Raw genomic sequence first — 17844 nt, 5'->3', positions numbered from 1 at the left:
TCTCACTTCCTGGTTTTGAAGGCAGATATGAAATGGACAAAGCTCATTCACGCTACTGTTTAGGACAGGAATGAAGAGAAATTTGTTCTTAGCCTTCAGCACTGTGTGGACATCTCCCTCCAAAATGAGGCTGGCCCCTCTAAACCAAGCCATACCATATTCCCTCTACCTAGATCCCTTTGTTATGCAATATAAAGTCATTAGAGTGCAACACACATACAAAAATGTGGCTAGGGCATGCTTCACTAGATCATGTACTCACAAAGCTATTTACCCTCCTCCCTTCCTCCTTAATTTAAACCTTGGAAAACAAGTTTTACCATCTACAAAACAGCAATCCTACATACTTTAAAGAGTCTTTCAAATTACAAGAGGTACTATTATACTTAGTCAATCGAAATTTCTCTACTACAAGAACAGATTAGCCATTCAAGAAAAAAAGACAGTGTCCTGTTCTACCCAATGAAGTGAAAAGCCTCTGTGTCTCATTTGCTGCAACATCATCAGAAGAGGTTAAGTCTTCATTAAGAACACCCCTTTCATGTTTGTAATCTAGGCATCATATCTTTAGCATGAAGATACAAATATGCATTCTTACAGATAAATATGTCTCTATCACCTCCCTTCTAATTCCTAGTAAAAACCTTCATGCATTTTGGTTCACATCTAAAGGAGATGCAACATGAGGCTCAGCAAAGCATCATTACGAATTAGTAAAATTCTCTCAAAAATACTGCAGCAAAATTTGAAATACTCACTACTGCTCTGCCCCTTAAATTCACTCACTCTAGCCCAGGAGTGGCCAAACTTGCTTAACATAAGAGCCACATAGAATAAATGTCAGATGTTTGAGAGCCGCATGACATGAGCAAATATTAGACATGTTTTTATTGAAAAATGCAAATTTGCTTTTTATTAACATTAAATGAGACTGCCAAAAATAAAAACAAAATGGGTAAAAATAGATATTGATAATTATATTTATTTATACAATGATATTTGTAGGCTGGGAGGGGGCTTTGAGAATGTATTTAAAGTTGCTTTCTTTCTCTGCTCCCCGTGCCTCAAGCCTACCTCGGAGGGGAACACTGGCTGGGGAAGGGAAGATCAATTGGAGAGGCATGCCTCCACTTCCCCAGCTGCCCTGCCAGGAGCCACACAATATGTGTGAAAGCTGTGGCTCCCGAGCCACAGTTTGGCCACCCCTGCTCTAGCCCATGACCACAGCAGAACCATTTCAGTTCTTGCATGGAACAAAGCAGTGTTCCTCTTTCCTTCGGAAAACACATATGCTACTGAGAACACATTTTGCATTCTGTGCTGTACAACAATGAACAAAAATTAACATTGTACAACTACCGAGAAGGGAGAATTAGGATTTTTTTCTACAACCATTTGTTTTTGGAACATGAACCTATTAATTTTAAGATATGCAAAAATATCCCAGATTGACATATGTTGTGGCTCAAAAGCAAGTTTAGTAAGACTTACACTCAGTGTAAATCAGAAGTGTGAAGCTCATTTGTTACAAGGGCCAGATCAGACATAAATGTCACTTTGTCGGGCTGGGCCATGTGTGTCATAAAACGTAAACTGTATAAAGGACAGCAAGCTAGTAAGCTCCGAGTTGGTGTATCCTCACTGCAAGACTCCATGGGCTGGGAAGGAGGTGCCAAGAAAAACCAATATGGGCAAACTGGAGAGCCAGTGGTGCAGCACTGGGCAGACACTCCCACACTGCTTGACTGCTGCAGCCAAGGTTGTTCTACCACACTGAAGCCACAATCATAGTGGCTGTGCCCACTCCCCCCCCCCCCCCCCCACCACTCTTTTTTCCCCCCCCCCCCCCCCCCCGAACAGTCTTCTGTTCCCTCCCTTGCACTAGTTGTTTGTGGGCCACATAAAAGCTCTGGATGGGCCAGTTCCTGCCCGTGGGCCTTATGTTTGACACCCCCTGCAAAATGGCTGCTAGACTGACAAAGAGTGATACCTATAGCACTTCAATTTTAAAATGTCTGGAAAGTGCTGAAAGCAGGTGGAAAAGGAGAAATCAAAAAAGCTTTCCTGTACTTCAAAGCCAAAACAGAAACACCTTTCTGCAATCTAAATTTCTCAAAAACACAGGCATACTAAATATCAGGAGCCAGCTCCTACGAGTAATAGTCTCATGTTATTTTTTAGGAGTGTTATGTAGGCTCTAGGTAAAGGTTTCCCTTGCTCGAAAGCCAGTCAAATCTGACTCTAGGGTTGCGGTGCTCATCTCCGTTTCCAAGCCGAAGAGCCAGTGCTGTCTGAAGACGTTTCCGTGGTCATATGGCTGGCATGACTAAACACCAAGGCACATGTAGGCTCTAGAGCCATACATATGGCTGAAAGTATTGCTAGAACATTAATATACACTTGAGGGGAAATCACGGGGCAACTAAACAGAGATTTGGTCTAAATCATATTTGTAAATAGCCAACCACCTTCTCAACATTGGTCAGAACTGCCTTCCAGCAACCAAATTTTATGATTTCTCCCTCCCCACACACACCATTTAGGCTTGTGGTATACAAAAAACAACTTAGTTTGGTATATATATGGAAAGGTAGGCTACTCACTTTCACCAACTTATTTGCATGATTAGCCTAAATATATTTTCTACCCTTTGCAAGAGCTTAAAGACCTAGGGACTGTGACTTACAAGGAACTCCCAGCATTTTCCAAAAAATGGTATGAAGACACTGTAGGCAGCAAGTAGTGAGTGAATTTTGTAGTAGCATTACTGAAATGACCACCATGCAATACTAGCCACAGTTTGTTCCTTGTATAGATGTGACCTTAGATAAAATGTTGCTGAGCTGGTTTGGTAGTGTTTGGTTCCACCGACATGCAGACAGTAAGTTGCTGAGCTACCGACTTTTATCTGTATATACACACATCTGCGAATCTGGCAAGTGCAGCCATCTTTAGGGTACAATCTGTCCATCAGTATATGAACTAGCAAACTAAGTTTGCAGGCATGCAATAGAAGGGAGGGTGTTTATTTTTGGATCTCTTATGCCAAGTATTACCACCACATTCTACTAACAATCTAGTCAAAATCTATGCTTGTAGAATTACCAGTTTACTGAAAATAACAAAGATAAGTATACTTCAAAGCTGTACTCTTGTGAAGAAATTATGTACAAGGTTAGGCACCCAGTTGCATATTTAAAACTCATATTTTAAATATGTTCCAGGAGGGAACAGGGAAAAAACTAATACAATCAGCAGCAGACAACAGAGCTCAATTCCAGCTGAATCCAGTCTTGTACAGATAAATTAATGTTAAAAATATACACATGGTTAAGTTAGATGGTTTGCAGTTCAATACAACAGGGGTTTCCAGTGCACAATTTAACACAATTCTACAATAGCTAATAGCTAATTAGGTAAGCATATTGTGATGAAAATATGAACCCAGAACATCACAGAAGTTACTATAATTCCTCCAAAGCTTCAATTTCGAAAACATGAGGTGAACCTTCCTCAAGTGCATCTTCCAGGCGGAAGCTACACCAGTAATTTAATCACTGTCCCCCCCCCCCGCTTTTGGCCAGGAGGCAAAATGCTCATCCACTCATTCCTTTCTAATTGCAGACAGGTGTGCAGGCATTATGCCCTATGACCCATCAAATCTTGACTGACAGCAAAAGGGAGCAGTTGTCAATGTAGCACCCTTTCCTAATCACTAGTCTTAAACACATAGTACACTGCAATTCCTGACTTACATCTAGACAACTAACACCAATTTCAGAATCTATTCTAGGATAATTAGTTTGGGGATGTGACATAATCAATATGTGGAATTCATCAGTAAATGTTTAGTGATGGCAACTATGTTAGATGGCTTTTCAAAAACAATTGCTACTCAATTAATGCTGGGCAGACCTATTGTAGTTATTAGCTACAAGGTTAAACAGAACATGTATATTACAAGGCACTGTGAATATCAGAGGACAATGACAAAAACTTGGAGCAGCAGTATACTCTGATGCTGTACATGCAATCTGCTGAGAGGAATCTGGCAGGTTGCTAATCCTTTGTCCCAATCCAGTAAATCCTTATGTTTATACTGTCATTCTTAAATCTCACAAACTTGTCTTGACTAAAATAATAAAACATAAACCCAATCTAAACATAAACCTTCCATTCTTCATATTAGACAAACATCTAATTTTATGATTAAAATATTATATTTCATTAATCATCCACCTTTTTTTGTTGTGATCAAGGCAGATCACAAAATTTTAAAACAATGCAGTAAGACCAGTATGATATTTACAATGAACAATGCAATAAACTGGATTACTATGTAAGTTGCTTTCTTCCAGTAAAATGCTCACTCAGTAGCTCAGGAGCCATGTGTCGGTCTTTGACATGCCATCTGTTGCTCTTCTGACCACCATTCCACCATGCAGTACAAGCCCCATGTTTCAGGAAAAGGCCATTGCCTAGCAATGCTGCTGGTTATCAGCTGGCTCACACCTTAAAACACCCACCTCCAGAGGGAATGGTTGGCAGGTAAACTGTAAGCCTCATTGCACTGCAGGCCTCATGGCACAGATGGAACTAAACAGCCCATCCTCTCTGATAAGCCCCCACCCTTCCTCACAGCTTCTGCATTCTCATCTTGGCACCAGGGCAAATGCTGAGAGGACAGAAAGCTGGCTGCAGAGAAGAGGGAGTAAAACTACTATCACCAACACAGCAGACACCCAAGAGGAAAGCATGCTGGCTACAGTGGAGTGGTTATTTTACTCCCCTTCCTCCTGGGCCAGTTGGCCCTCATCCAGGTGTTTTGGTCAATCCCACTCTCTTGCCTAGCCTGCTATACCTCATAAAGAGGAGAGAGCAGGAAGACACAGAGGTAAGCCCTTCCACTCACTCCACATATACAAAGGCTAGCGAAGGTTCAATAGTGATGAGGAAAAATAAGCGTACATGAGCAGAGGTACATTGGTAATTTAAAAGGTTGTAGTTATAGTTACATGTGTAATATTCAAGTGAGTAGCTGTGTTGTTCTGAAGCAACAGAACAAAGTTTGAATCCAGTGGCACCTTTAAGACCAACTAAGTTTGCCCTATCCTGGATAGCCCTGGCAAGCCCGATCTCGGAAGCTAAGCAGGGTCGACTCTGGCAAGTACTTGGATGGGAGACCTCCTTGAAATACCAGCAGTTGGGAGGATAGGGGCAGGCTTTATTCAGCCACCTCTCTGAATATCCTCCAAGCCCCCAGTAGGGGTCAGCCACCGGACGTTGCCATGACACACATGCACACATACACACACATGAAAAAATACAAAAAAAAAAATCAACAAAGTTTAAGTCTGGGTCTAAGCTTTCGTGTGCATGCACACTTCTTCTGAAAGGTTATACCCAGAATTAAATTAACATTTAATATTAATAATTATATCTTATAGTGCACTTTTTTGTGGGATATGGCTCTTGTTTGATAGTGCTGGAGGATGTGGCTCTTTGTAAGCCATGCAATGAGTACTACATTTCTAACAATTTCGCCTTCGTGTGTTTTCAGCATCTTTCTGAAATGTTAAAAGTGCTATTTATAGTTTGTCAGAATGGATACATGAATATTTGATCTTGAGCTGCATAGAAAATGACTGCACAAAAAAAGTATTACACAGAGCTGTAGTGAACATTCTTCTATTCTGATCGCATTCTACTAGCCATACATCTTCACTACACCTGATGCCAAGATTTTTAAGTTGTCAGGTACAACTACTCTTTGACCACTTTTAAGTAATCATTATTATATCAAAATGCATAAAGATTGGCTTTAGATTTTCAGGAGAATTGTACCAGACATTAAAATGGTTCAGAGACAACAATAAATCAGTTTGCTATTGTGTGAAGAACCTGAGGAGAGGGATTCCTCAGAGCTGAGTTCTGAGAACGGGCAGGAGATAGAGCTGCTAGAGGGGTGAGTGGTTTTTTTACTTACTTTCAGCTGAGGTGATTTACCTGAGAGGGTACTGTGTGGGGGACTGTGTTTGTGAGTGTGTGGGTGAGTTGTGAGTTGCTGCAGAGTCCTGCCTGCTTGAGATAGGGTGTGAAAGGGTCGTTGTTTGACTGAGTGACTGGGTGCATAGCTGCTGGTCACACCCTCTGCTGAGGGGAAGCTTCTATTTAAGGCAGCCAAAAGGCCAAAGCCCGAGTCTTCTTGGGTGCCCAGTAAGGTAAGTAGACTTCTACAAGGAAAACCACTTAAAGGGTTTTAAAGGGAGATTATATATAATTATTGTTTTAAAAAGCAATTATGATGCCAGAATGCCAGCAGGGGGTTGGGGGCTATCCAGTGTCTTGCACGGAGCGTCACATGTATGACTATCTGCCCACTGGACAAAAGTCTTGTGTGTGTGCTCGGTGCAAGGAGCTCCTAGTTCTCAAGGAATGAATTTGTTCCCTTTAGGCTCAGGTGGCTGACCTGGAGAAGCAGAGACAGTCAGTTAGGCACATGAAGACTCTCGGGGACTTGCTAGATATGTCCCACTCTGGTTATGGCAGCCCCGCCGCTGCCAGGGAGCATGAGGGTCGAGAGGGAACAGGGCACCATGCTGAGGATAAGGGGAATGTGCCCTCTGAATGGACCTCTTCTTCAGCTGGTGAACGGGTATCCTTTTGCACCAAAGAACCATCCCTGGGCAGGGAGGGAGGGGGGAAGGGATGGGGGCTCTTGGTAGTTGGTGATTCGATCCTTAGGCAGGTAGACAGCTGGGTGGCAAAACCGCATACTGACCGTATGGTGACTTGCCTGCCTGGTGCAAAGGTAGCGGACATTACGCATGTTCTGTGGAACTCGGTTACTCATCAGAGACCATTTAGAAATAATCAGGTCTTTATTCAGTTCAAATGTTGCCCAAAAAGACCGACACAACCACTTTTAACTTTAAAAGGGTTAACTTCTCTGATATGAGGGGACATATGAGGAAGAAACTGAAAGGAAAAGTAGAAAGGGTAAAAACCATTGGGAAAGGTTGGAGACTATTTAAAACTACAATCCTAGAGGCTCAGAAAAAATATATACCGCAGGTTAGGAAAGGCAAAAATAGGTACAGGAAAAAGGCCTGCATGTTTAACAAACAAAGTAATGGAAGCTGTAAAAGGTAAGAAGGATTCCTTTAAGCGGTGGAAAGCTAGTCTCAGTGAGGTTGATAAAAGGGAACACAGGCTGTGGCAAATAAAATGCAAGTCTGTGATCAGGCAGGCAAAAAAGGAATATGAGGAGCATATGGCAAAAAATATAAAGACCAGCAATATAACTTTCTTCAAATACATTAGAAGTAGGAAACCAGCCAGGGAGGCAGTGGGGCCCTTCGATGACCAAGGGGTAAAAGGAGTACTGAAGGATGATAGGGAAGATGGGCCATTCGCCTGATCCAACATTGGCTTCTCTTATGTTCTTATCCACAAGTTCAGAATTCCCTCCTCAACCCTTCAGGCAAAGCCATCTAATAACTTCTGAAGGAAACAGTAGTTTACTGTTGCATCCAAACTCAACTAAGGATTCGCTCTCTTTTCTACAAACCGGAATTAAACCAAAGTTTGCACTGGACACAATGATAGATTTTTTAATTATTTTTTTTTACTGTTAGTGAAAGCATATGTCTTTAGATCATGGGAAGTGGGAGCATAAGAAGGAAAAGAGAAAACACACAAGCCCTAGGGTCCTCCAGACCTTTCAAAGGTAAAGGTTTCCCTTGCTTGAAAGCTAGTTGAATCTGACTCTAGGGGGTGGTGCACATCTCCATTTCCAAGCTGAAGAGCAAGCGCTATCCAAAGACATTTCCGTGGTTATGTGGCTGGCATGACTAAATGCTGAGGCACATATAAAGCTGTTACCTTCCCACCAAAGCAGTACCTATTTATCTACTGGCAATTCCTTGCTTTCAAACTGCTAGGTTGGCAGGAGCTGGGGCCAGAAACGAGAGCTCACTCCATCACGCAGCACTCGGTTCTTGAACTGCCAAGCTATAGGTCTTCTGATCTGCAGCTCAGCATCTTAACCTCTGAGCCACCACGCTCCCCCAGACCTTTAATATAACCATAAATTATGGTTTATCATTCTGAATCATGTCATCATCCAATATATATGGCATTCAGCAATTAAAATATCTGGGGGGGGGAGACGAGCAGGTAATCAATACACCAGTACAAAGCCAAAAAGAGAATCAAAGGAAGAGGACCAAAGGAAGTTCAAAAATGCACTGCAAATGATGATACAAAAGAACAGAACACAACACATGCTCTCACTCGAGATAGGCTTTTGATGAGTGATGATCAGATACAGTTTCTGTCACTGTTATGGTTGGTTAGAGTACGGTTTGTAACCTGCAGGTTTAAGCCAATCCCTATGACTTCGTTGCTGGGTCTGCTCCCCCTGCTGTGTTTTGTTCAAGTTCTGGGTGATGATTTCACTGTCTCCAATAGTCCTGAGGCTTTGTCATGGAGTGTACACATGTCAATGGGCTTTTTGCCTGCATCAGAGGGGAATAAAGGATGAGCTGATTGTCCGGAGTCTTGTTGTGGCATTTTGGTGCTCTTGTTCATCCACTGTGCTATATGTTTCTGTAACATCTTTATACTATTTTTAGTCATTGTCTTTTGGCTTTGTGCTAATTAAATATAACAAACAAAAGTGAAAACTTTTGGACTGGGAAATACAAAATATGTTCTATTACCTCAAAGAACACACAATTTTGTACAGGGTAATTTATTTCCTTTGAAATTTTCACAGATAGTTTCCTAACCTCTCTAAATACAGTTAACAAAACTTCAGAAGATCAACCGTCAAATACCATAAGACTTCAAAAAATTCACATAAGGGTTACAGAAGAAGTCCTTTCAACAATAAAATTGCTATTTGTAAAAAGCATGCACACACAATGCAAGGTGACAAGTATGCTAGCTTCATTTTTCATTCCCTGGCCATAAAAATAATATTTTGCTTTCTCATCCTTCTGCTACATTAATTACTACCACGATCAAAAGATAAATTAAATTAAATATTTACCCATGTTTGCTTTTTGAATTCTTATAATGACTCCTTCTTAATTATGGATACAGAGTCATTAATGTCAAAATTTGGTGCTTCACCTTCTTCAGCATTTCTCACATGCACCATCAAGTAATCTGGCTAAAGCATGAGAAAAAGAAGCACTTGTCTCAGATGTGGCAGGTGACATTTTTTGACAGTGATGAAACAGTGTGATGCAACAGATCTGTCAACCTACAGGTGGGGAATGCACTGCATTCTGAAAAAACAAGTTACAGTGTTAAGGCACAATCAAGAAGAAGCTTCAGTCTGCCCTGAATTATATGCCAGTTGTTCAAAACAATAATACCGAACATCAATGTAAGTTATCTGGCTTTCAGATTAATGGACATGGGATAAAAGGATTCTTGGTAGCATGGCCCTCATTACCCTGCCCTTCTTTCTTTCAGGCATCATGTTAAAACTTAGCTATTTAAACAGTGTTTTTATACCAAAGGTTCACAAATACAGCTGCTTGTAGCAATCTTTATTTATTTATTTATTTATTTTTACATTTATATCCCGCCCTACCCCGAAGGCTCAGGGCGGTTACAAGGGCACTGTGTGCCGGGTTAAAACAATAACATATAATTTAAAAAAAATTAATTACAATAAAATATCATAACAAATTACAACAAATTTAAGCAAGAAGGGGAGATCTTAACCTCACATAGCTACGTCCTACGATCTTGTCCACCAGATGCTCAGCACAAAGTTTCCCTTCCACAAATTCTTCAGGACAATAAAAAACCAAGGAATGGGTAACATCTTCTTTCACTTTTAGAAAGCCACAGAGAAAGATAATACTGCTGCTTCTTCTCCAAAGCCCATACCAATACAAGGTGAGACAAGACCATCTCTGCCAGAGGACCGAGAATTCTCAGAAAACTCAAGTTGACAGATACTGTCTTTTATGCAACCATATCAGGTTTGGAGAAAGTAAAAACCAACATGAGTTTCTCACTGCTTCTACCTGATACAGAGTAGGATTTAACACACTTGTTTCCTGAGCTCTCGGAATGTGCCAGAAGTCTCCGGGGGAAGGAGGGGATGGATCCCCAATGAACATAAGTAATGGTTGTTTAAGCTGAGTCAAAAGCTGTGAAGCTCCAAAGCACACCCAGTTTTTTACACTAATAATTTGCTTAGGCTAATAGCCACTGATGGACCTCTGCTCCATATGTTTATCTAATTCCCTCTTGAAGCCGTCCATGCTTGTAGCCACCGCCACCTCCTGTGGCAGTGAATTCCATGTGTTAATCACTGTTTGGGTATAGTAGAGGGTGAGCAGTAAATTATCATACAACATAATGAAGATGTTTCCCAGAAGACACCTGAAGCAAGGCCTCCAAAGATGACCATAGTGGGTGGGTAGGTTCATAAAAGAGTAGGCAATCCATCAGGTATAGTGGTCCCAACCTGTACAAGGCTTTGACAGTCAAGACCAGCACCATGAGTTATGCCCAGAAACAGATTGAGAGACAGTATAGATAGGCCAATACTGGACCAATACAGTCCCCATGACCCTCCTCACCCAACATCCTGGCTCAGGCATTCTGCACCAGCTGAAGTAATCTAGATGTAGCCTGGGTATGCATCATAGTGGACAGATCTTTTCTACCCAGGAAATGTCACAGCTGGCTAACCAGTCAAAGCTAATAGAAGGGATTCCTGGCCATGGCTACCACCTGCTTATCCAACAGCAGGCATGGCTCCAAGAGCACCCCCAGACTATGGGCCTGTTCCTTCAAGGGGAGTGCAACCCTGTCAAGAATGATGGCCCCTTAAATCCTGGGTCACCTTAAATCCTTCTGTCCACTAGTAGTTCTTCCACCTTTTTTGGGGATGAAGCTTCAGTTTATTAGCCACATCCACTTCAAAACTGCCTCTAGGTACCAGTTTGGGGTTTCTACAGTGCTCCTAGGATCAGCCAAAAGCACAAGATAGAACTGAGTGTCATCCAGATCTTGGTGACAACACAACCCAAACCTCTGGATGACCCAGTGGTTTCATGTAGATGTTAAGGAGCATAGAGGATGTTAGAACCTTGCAGGACTTCAAAGGCCAAGCCAGTATCACCTTCTGAAACCCACCCTACAGGTAGGCCTGGAACCACCACTAAATGATGCTTCCCAATCCCAGCCCAGAGAGACAGTCCAAAAGGATTTCATGATTGGTGGTACCAAGACCAGGTGAGAGGTCCAGGCAAATCAAGAATAGCACATCTCATTCTGAATGCCAGACTGCTGGGTGAGTATCTGGTTCAAACCTGGTGCAATGCTTACAGTGCAGACCACCAAACTGCTCAGAAGTTAAAACGCTGAGCTGTAAGACCAAAGGTCTGTAGCTTTGCAGTTCGAGACCCTAGTGCCACATGACGAGGTGAGCTCCCATCTCTGGCCCCAGCTCCTGCCAACCTAGGAGTTCGAAAGCAAGAAATTGCAAGTAGATACATAAATAGGTACTGCTTTGGAGGGAAGGTAACAGCATTCTGTGCCCCTCTGTGTTTAGTCATGCCTGCCACATGACCATGGAGAAGTCTTTGGACAGCGCTAGGTTTTCAGCTTGGAAATGGAGATGAGCACCACCCCTTAGAGTCGGATACAACTGGCTTTTGAACAAGGGAAACCTTTACCTTACTAGGAAAACTGCTGAGTTACCTTGGGCAAGATATTCTCAATTGGTCCTGCCTCACAGAATTGTTGTGAGGATAAAACTGAAAAGGGGAGAACAAAGCACACCATTCTGGATTCCTTGAAACACCTATAGGACTAAAATAGAGATAACCACTAGAAATAACCACAAAGAAGCGAGTTGTAGGCTTCCAAATTGTAGATGGATGCAGTTACTTGCAAAAACTGGGCTTCATTAAGACTAATCCAAGAGGCATGCATTTTTCTTACTCTTTTGTACATTCATGAACACACAAACTCCAATTAGCACATGAATGGTTGCTTGAATTGGCTCAAAGCATTAAACCCATTTAGCCCTTAGATTTCTCCAGATGTACAATTTTGCGGCATACCAAACTGAATGCAATCAGACTTCAAATTCCTGACCAGAAATTCAGAAGTACTATGGTGTCTGCTACACAGAAACTTATATACAATCCAACTGATATCAACAAGAGAACAACCAAGTGTTTATACAATTTGTACAAGCAATTTAAGATTAGACTGACCATTTGATATATTCATCCAATTCATTCTGCAAGAGGCACTGGCCGAACTTTTTGAAGGAAACGTAGGCACGATGAATAAAGTCAGTGCCTAAGTCACAGGAGTGCATACAAAATTGTATGCAGGAGTGCATACATAATAATGCATAAATAATTAATTTTAAGGCCTGGGCATATGAACCTATACATGCCAGAAGTGTCTTTCATTGTTCACAAACCCAACATCAGTATAAAAACCGTATGAAACCAAGATTAACAAGGGAATACAAACTGACAAGCTTTTAACATCACCTTTTTAATCAACATTTTTTCCCAACAGAAAAATAATACTTAAACACCTTACAGATCCTTACAAAGGTGACAGACAGATGACCATAAAGATGTCAGCTGAAATACTGTTGCTTTTTTATTTTGTCTATCACCAGACTAGAAAAGATGCTAAGCATTCACAGCACTATACAACAGAAGCACACACAAAAGCAAAGACTTCATGAAGATCTGGTAATAAAAACAATTAGCCTATGGTAGCTAGTAGTGCTTTTTCTTCTTGGAAAAGTCAGGAAAGAGGAGCTCACAGCTCTCCGCTTATTATCCAAACACATCTTACACTTTTGAGAACCATACAAATGCAAAGACTGTCTAGTTAGGAAGTTCTTGCAGTTAGGATAATAACAAGTAATAAATACCCACAGCCCAAACACCTTTCCAAAAGCTGTTTCCTGAAACCTACAAACCCAAGCAAAGAAAGAGGGGTTTTTTTTCCATCATGTGTTCTCGTCTCTTACTGACTACTACTGCACTTTAGAAAATTGAACGCTTAGAGTGGATGAGGAAGGAGATGGTACGGAGAGAAGCAGAGGATATGATCACAATGCATTATGACAAAATAAGACACTGTGATCACATCCTCTGCTTTTCTCTGTACCACCTCCTTCCTCTTTCACTGTAGCTAAGTGTGGTGTTTTTTTCTAGTGACCTGCTAATACTAATCATCCATGTTAACCAGAAGCAAACATCCCTGAAGAGGATAAATCTGGGACAGAAGTCTTTGTGTAAGAGGAGGGCTCCCTTGTCTTTCAATATTTAAAAGTCCCCAGAAAACCTGCAAAGTTGAAGGGATACAGAAACACATTCATGTTTCTCATGTGAACAATGGCTAGAGTGCTTAAGATAACAATGAAAGCCTACCAGTTGATCACAGGAACAAGTCTACAAATGTAAACCATGTTTGATATTAAGAGGAACTTGAACAGAATTTGTCAGGGAGCCATAAAAGAGAGTTAACACATTTAGTCAAATACTCATTTTAACCTGAAGAGGCATGAAATTATACTACCTTAAAACAATTACTTCACACAGAGTTCTTGTGAACGCAAGCATCAAAATTCTTTACAGCATACTGTAATCCATGCACTGCTTAAACTGCATATTATTCAGTTAAATAAGCTGAACACCCACTGAAGATACTGGACTCAAAGCACTTTGCATGCAAATATTCCTGTTCAAAGGGCTTGTGGGTTGCAAACTCAGAATAGTTTTAATATTCCCAGATAAACAGGACCACACACTGTTGACAAAACTGGTTTAGCTTTGTGCCAATATAATACGGAGAGAGAAGCCTGCAAAATCCATTCACCTGTGTGTACACACACATAGCTTCACACCTTATGAGACCTCTTCATGCTGGGTTTGGCAGGTCTCAAGCCCCGGGTGGCACCTGCCAGCTTTTCTACTGACATTTGGAAAAGCTCCTTGTGCCGTCTCCGATAAAGCACCAGAGGAGCTTTCCAGAGAAGAAAACAGGAAGGAAGTGCTAAGTACTCAGAACAGCGAGGGAGCCTAGAAGTCAGCCGACAAACTGGCCCTCGGCAGAAGGCACGAACGGCTGGTGTGAAGCCCAAAGAAGCAAAAGATCTGCCACTGTGACCGCGATGGCACCGCGTTAGCAGCCGGCAACATCCTCTGGGGTTGTGCTCAGGGGAGGGGAAACGGTGGCAACCGCTCTCCTGTTGCCCTGACTCTCTGAGAATCATTTTCAAAAGAAGGGTCACTGCGGGACTATATTTCACTACCTGATCTGCTACGCAGACAGTCGAGCTACGGCACTCGGGACCAGGAAACCCTCCACGTTTCGTACTGCGGGAAAGGGTGGGGGGGACGCGAGAAGAAAGGGTGGTCCTCCCGCCAATGAGAGGCGCCTCGCAGCCCCGCCTGGGTGGCCAGGGGGGAGGGGGCGCGAGCGTGCGGTCTCTCTGCCCGCGTCCTTTGTTTTTCATTGGCTGTAGCCCGCCTTCACTCACCCACAGTGGCCAAGGTCTCCAGGTCCTCCAGTCTATAAGCGTGGGACTCCGGTGTCGCCGCAGCTGGAGAGCCTCTTCCAGCGGGACTCGAAGACGAGGCAGGCTTGGGCTGGCTGGGTCCCGCCGCCTCGCAGCTGCCAGGGCTCCGCGCCCCTACTTTCGCCCTCACGGCGCTCAACGTCTCCATGTGAGGAAGGGGAAACGACCAAAAAAAGAAGAAAGAAAAATAGACTCAAAGAGGCGCGTCCTGTCAGGCAAACGGGCAAAGTTTGGGTCGCCGGCGCCAGCTCGGCCTCCCCCCTGCCTTCAGCAACTGCAGCTGCCCCGAGCCCAGGCCAGTTCCTGCCTCTGTTTCTCAGCAGCTGCAAGCCGGCGGCTGACGCCCCACATTGCGCCCGGGCGCTGCTTCTGTTCTCCCCTTGCGCGCGTGCCTCTCTCGCTCTAGCTCTGTCGTGCGCCTCCACTCCTCGCGCGCTTCCCGCCCTGCAGCTGCGGCAGAGCCCTCGGGAGGGAGGGCGGGGCGGGGCGGGCAGGGAGCGAGAGAAAGAGAGAGGAGGGGGGGAGGAGCCACGGCGGTGGCAACCCGGCTGGGGGAACTGCTGTGGGTGCCTGCCCGTGAATGAAACCTCGCCGTTGCTAGTAATGCGGAGGGCTCTTTCCTTTCCCCAGCCAGTCACACGCTGTCTAGGAGATGGAAGGACCTGACAGGGACATTGCACAACCCTTAGGCCGCCGCCGCCGCGCTGGTCTTTCTCGCCTTGCCCAGGAAACAGAAGTCCGCCACCAGCCTCAGCGCCTCTGTTGAGGCTTCGTGCTCTGACCTGCCCCCTTCTCTCGTCCCCTGATGCGCCTGCGTTTGTCTTTCTTTCGCGCCCCTCAGACTCCTCGTGGGCGCAGACTGCATAGAGTGGCCAGTTGGAAGGTGGACGTTGGAAAGGGCTGTTGTCTAGAAAATCGACGGGGTGGCTGGCTCCGATGGGCGCGTAGAACTGGGAGAGGTCTAAAGTAGGCCACATGGATGGGAGCCCCTTAGCATTGGCCGCTAAGGAAGACACTGAAGCATGTGCTGGGAAGGGAGTCAGAACAGGCCCGTAGCCAGAAATTTTTAAGTTTTTTTTGGGGGGGGGGCATTTAAATTTCGCAGGGGGCATTGACTAATCGAATTAAAGGTAATTTAATTCAAGTCAACTTATGCTGAAGTTAATTACTTACCTTTCTGCCTTTGCCAGCTTGGGAGAGGGGGGGGGGAGAGAAGCATGAAAGTGGAGATCCCAGGTGCTCGGGAGTCCGCCTGTAATAAGTACTTTCTGGGAGAAATAGACTTTCTGGAGGAAATAGAGAGGTGCTGTCTGGCTCTGCACAGCCACCATGCCAGACAGCTGCAGAGGAATATCCAGCTTCTTCCCTGCATCTGCTGCCACACAGGGGCCCTGGGCTGGATGGGGTCCTCTGATGGTACCAATAATAACATTGGTATTCAGAAGTTTGCTACCTCTGAATATGGAGGTTTCCTTTAGTAACCAGCAGTCATTGAGCCTTGGATCTGTGTAATACCATTGTAAAGCCACAGGGAAGTTAATGCTAGCTTTATTTTTGCACATTAGGGATGTAAAACTAAAATGTTTAAACCATCAAACTGTAAAACATTTAAATGCAAATAGGTTAAGAATCTAATTATTAGCTTTGCTACTGATTTTAAAGAAAACACGTTAATGTGCTCTTGTGTCAGTCTTGTGTTCAGACAGTTAATAGTAAGGCCGACAGTGAAAAATGCACATTCCACAGGCACAGACAAGTGTGCCAAGTGATCCTTTGCTAGTTTTTCAGTCTATGGAGAACATTTAAACAATGTATAAATGGTCAGCAAATCCTTACTGTTTGAACTCTTAGCATTGCACATCAATGGTTATACCCTCTTTGTCATGATCATCAGTTGGTATAAGACTTCATGAAGATTTGTCAGATTTAATGATGGAGCATTTGTGTTTGGAATGGCTAACTGAAAAAAACTGACAAGAGACTACAACAGGTAAGTAGAAGAGACTGACACAAAACCAGATTTCATATGGACTGGATTTTTGCAATTTCACTTGGCACTTCCAGTTTCCACATGTGGTGAGAAACTTGTAATGAGAATTACAACTGTAATGCTATACATTATTGTGATGTGGGCTATTATCAGGTAAGGTCTAAATCAAGCCTGCTGGTTAATGAGAATAAGGGAAAGATGCACTGATCATGCTTAACAGCTGAGCTATGATACCCCCATTAACCATAGCTCAGCTGTCAAAGGGGAGGTTACTGGGTTGCCGGAGGCTCTATACAGGGCTTTTTTTGTAGAAAAAGCCCAGCAGGAACTCATTAGCATATTAGGCCACACCCCTGACAGCACAGCTTATTTGCATATTGGGCCACACCCCATGTTACCAGTAGTGTGGTCATCCAGCCACACCCACCTTTTGCTTCTTATTCTCTTTGCCATGTTTGTTGACAAAACCCAGGGCTTTTTTTTTGGAGCGGGAACTCCTTTGCATGTTAGGCCACACACACTAATTGTAGCCAATCCTCATGAGTTTCTGCTGTTGGGTGTGGCCTATTAAGCTAATGAGTTTCTGCTGGGCGTGGCCAACTTGGGAGCCAGCCGGAACTCCGTTCCTGTGGGTTCCTGCCCAAAAATAGCCCTGGCTCTATACAATCATCAGTACCTAAGCACTTCTGTACCTATGTGATGGAGGGGTGAGGACAGCCGCCAGTGGCACAGAGACAGGGTGTGCAGATGCGCTTTTGCCTGCCTCCACTGACAGCCACCTGTCTTCCTGTGGAAGTAGCCTATGTTTAGTTTCTGAAACAAGCTCACAGACATTCAAATCCTGGTTTGCCTCAACAAATGCTAATTTAATCTCCTGTGCTCTATGAGCCACCACCTCACCGAGACTTAAGAGGTATTCTGTCCTTAATTGTGCAAAAGATGTGCTGGGGAAAACGTCAGGATGTAATTCATACATCATGCAATATCATATTGAAGACTTACTGTGATTAATGGACCAATTTAAAAAAATATTTCAAATTTTCAAAAGAAAGAAAGAAAGACGATAATCAGGCACTTTCATACTTGCTAAATAATGCAGTTTCAATCCACTTCAGCGACCGTTTGCAAGTAGATTTTGCCATTTTACACAGTAAAATCCAGTTGCAAAATGCACTGAAAGTGGATTGAAATTGTGTTATTTCGTGTGTATGAAAGCACCCAGTTGTGTGGATACTCCTCAGAATGTGGGAGCATCCAGCTA

The 17844-nt window shown here is 43.4% G+C and overlaps 1 protein-coding gene across 1 annotated transcript in view; it reads right to left on the bottom strand.

The window, feature by feature from the left end:
* Positions 1-15030, bottom strand: part of PRKX (protein kinase, X-linked) — an 80392-nt gene extending 65362 nt beyond the window's left edge. Inside the window, exon 1 of the mRNA XM_015412935.1 lies at positions 14555-15030. Coding sequence (XP_015268421.1) covers positions 14555-14741 — 187 coding nt within the window. The 5' untranslated portion in view covers positions 14742-15030. The remainder of the gene's footprint in view (positions 1-14554) is intronic.
* Positions 15031-17844: the final 2814 nt, after the last annotated feature.

The sequence above is a fragment of the Gekko japonicus genome, unplaced genomic scaffold, assembly GCF_001447785.1.
Source record: "Gekko japonicus isolate JY-2015 unplaced genomic scaffold, Gekko_japonicus_V1.1 scaffold1702, whole genome shotgun sequence".
Classification (NCBI taxonomy): Eukaryota; Metazoa; Chordata; class Lepidosauria; order Squamata; family Gekkonidae; genus Gekko; species Gekko japonicus.
The sequence above is the reverse complement of the archived record's forward strand: the minus strand, read 5'-3'. Positions and strand labels throughout refer to the sequence as shown.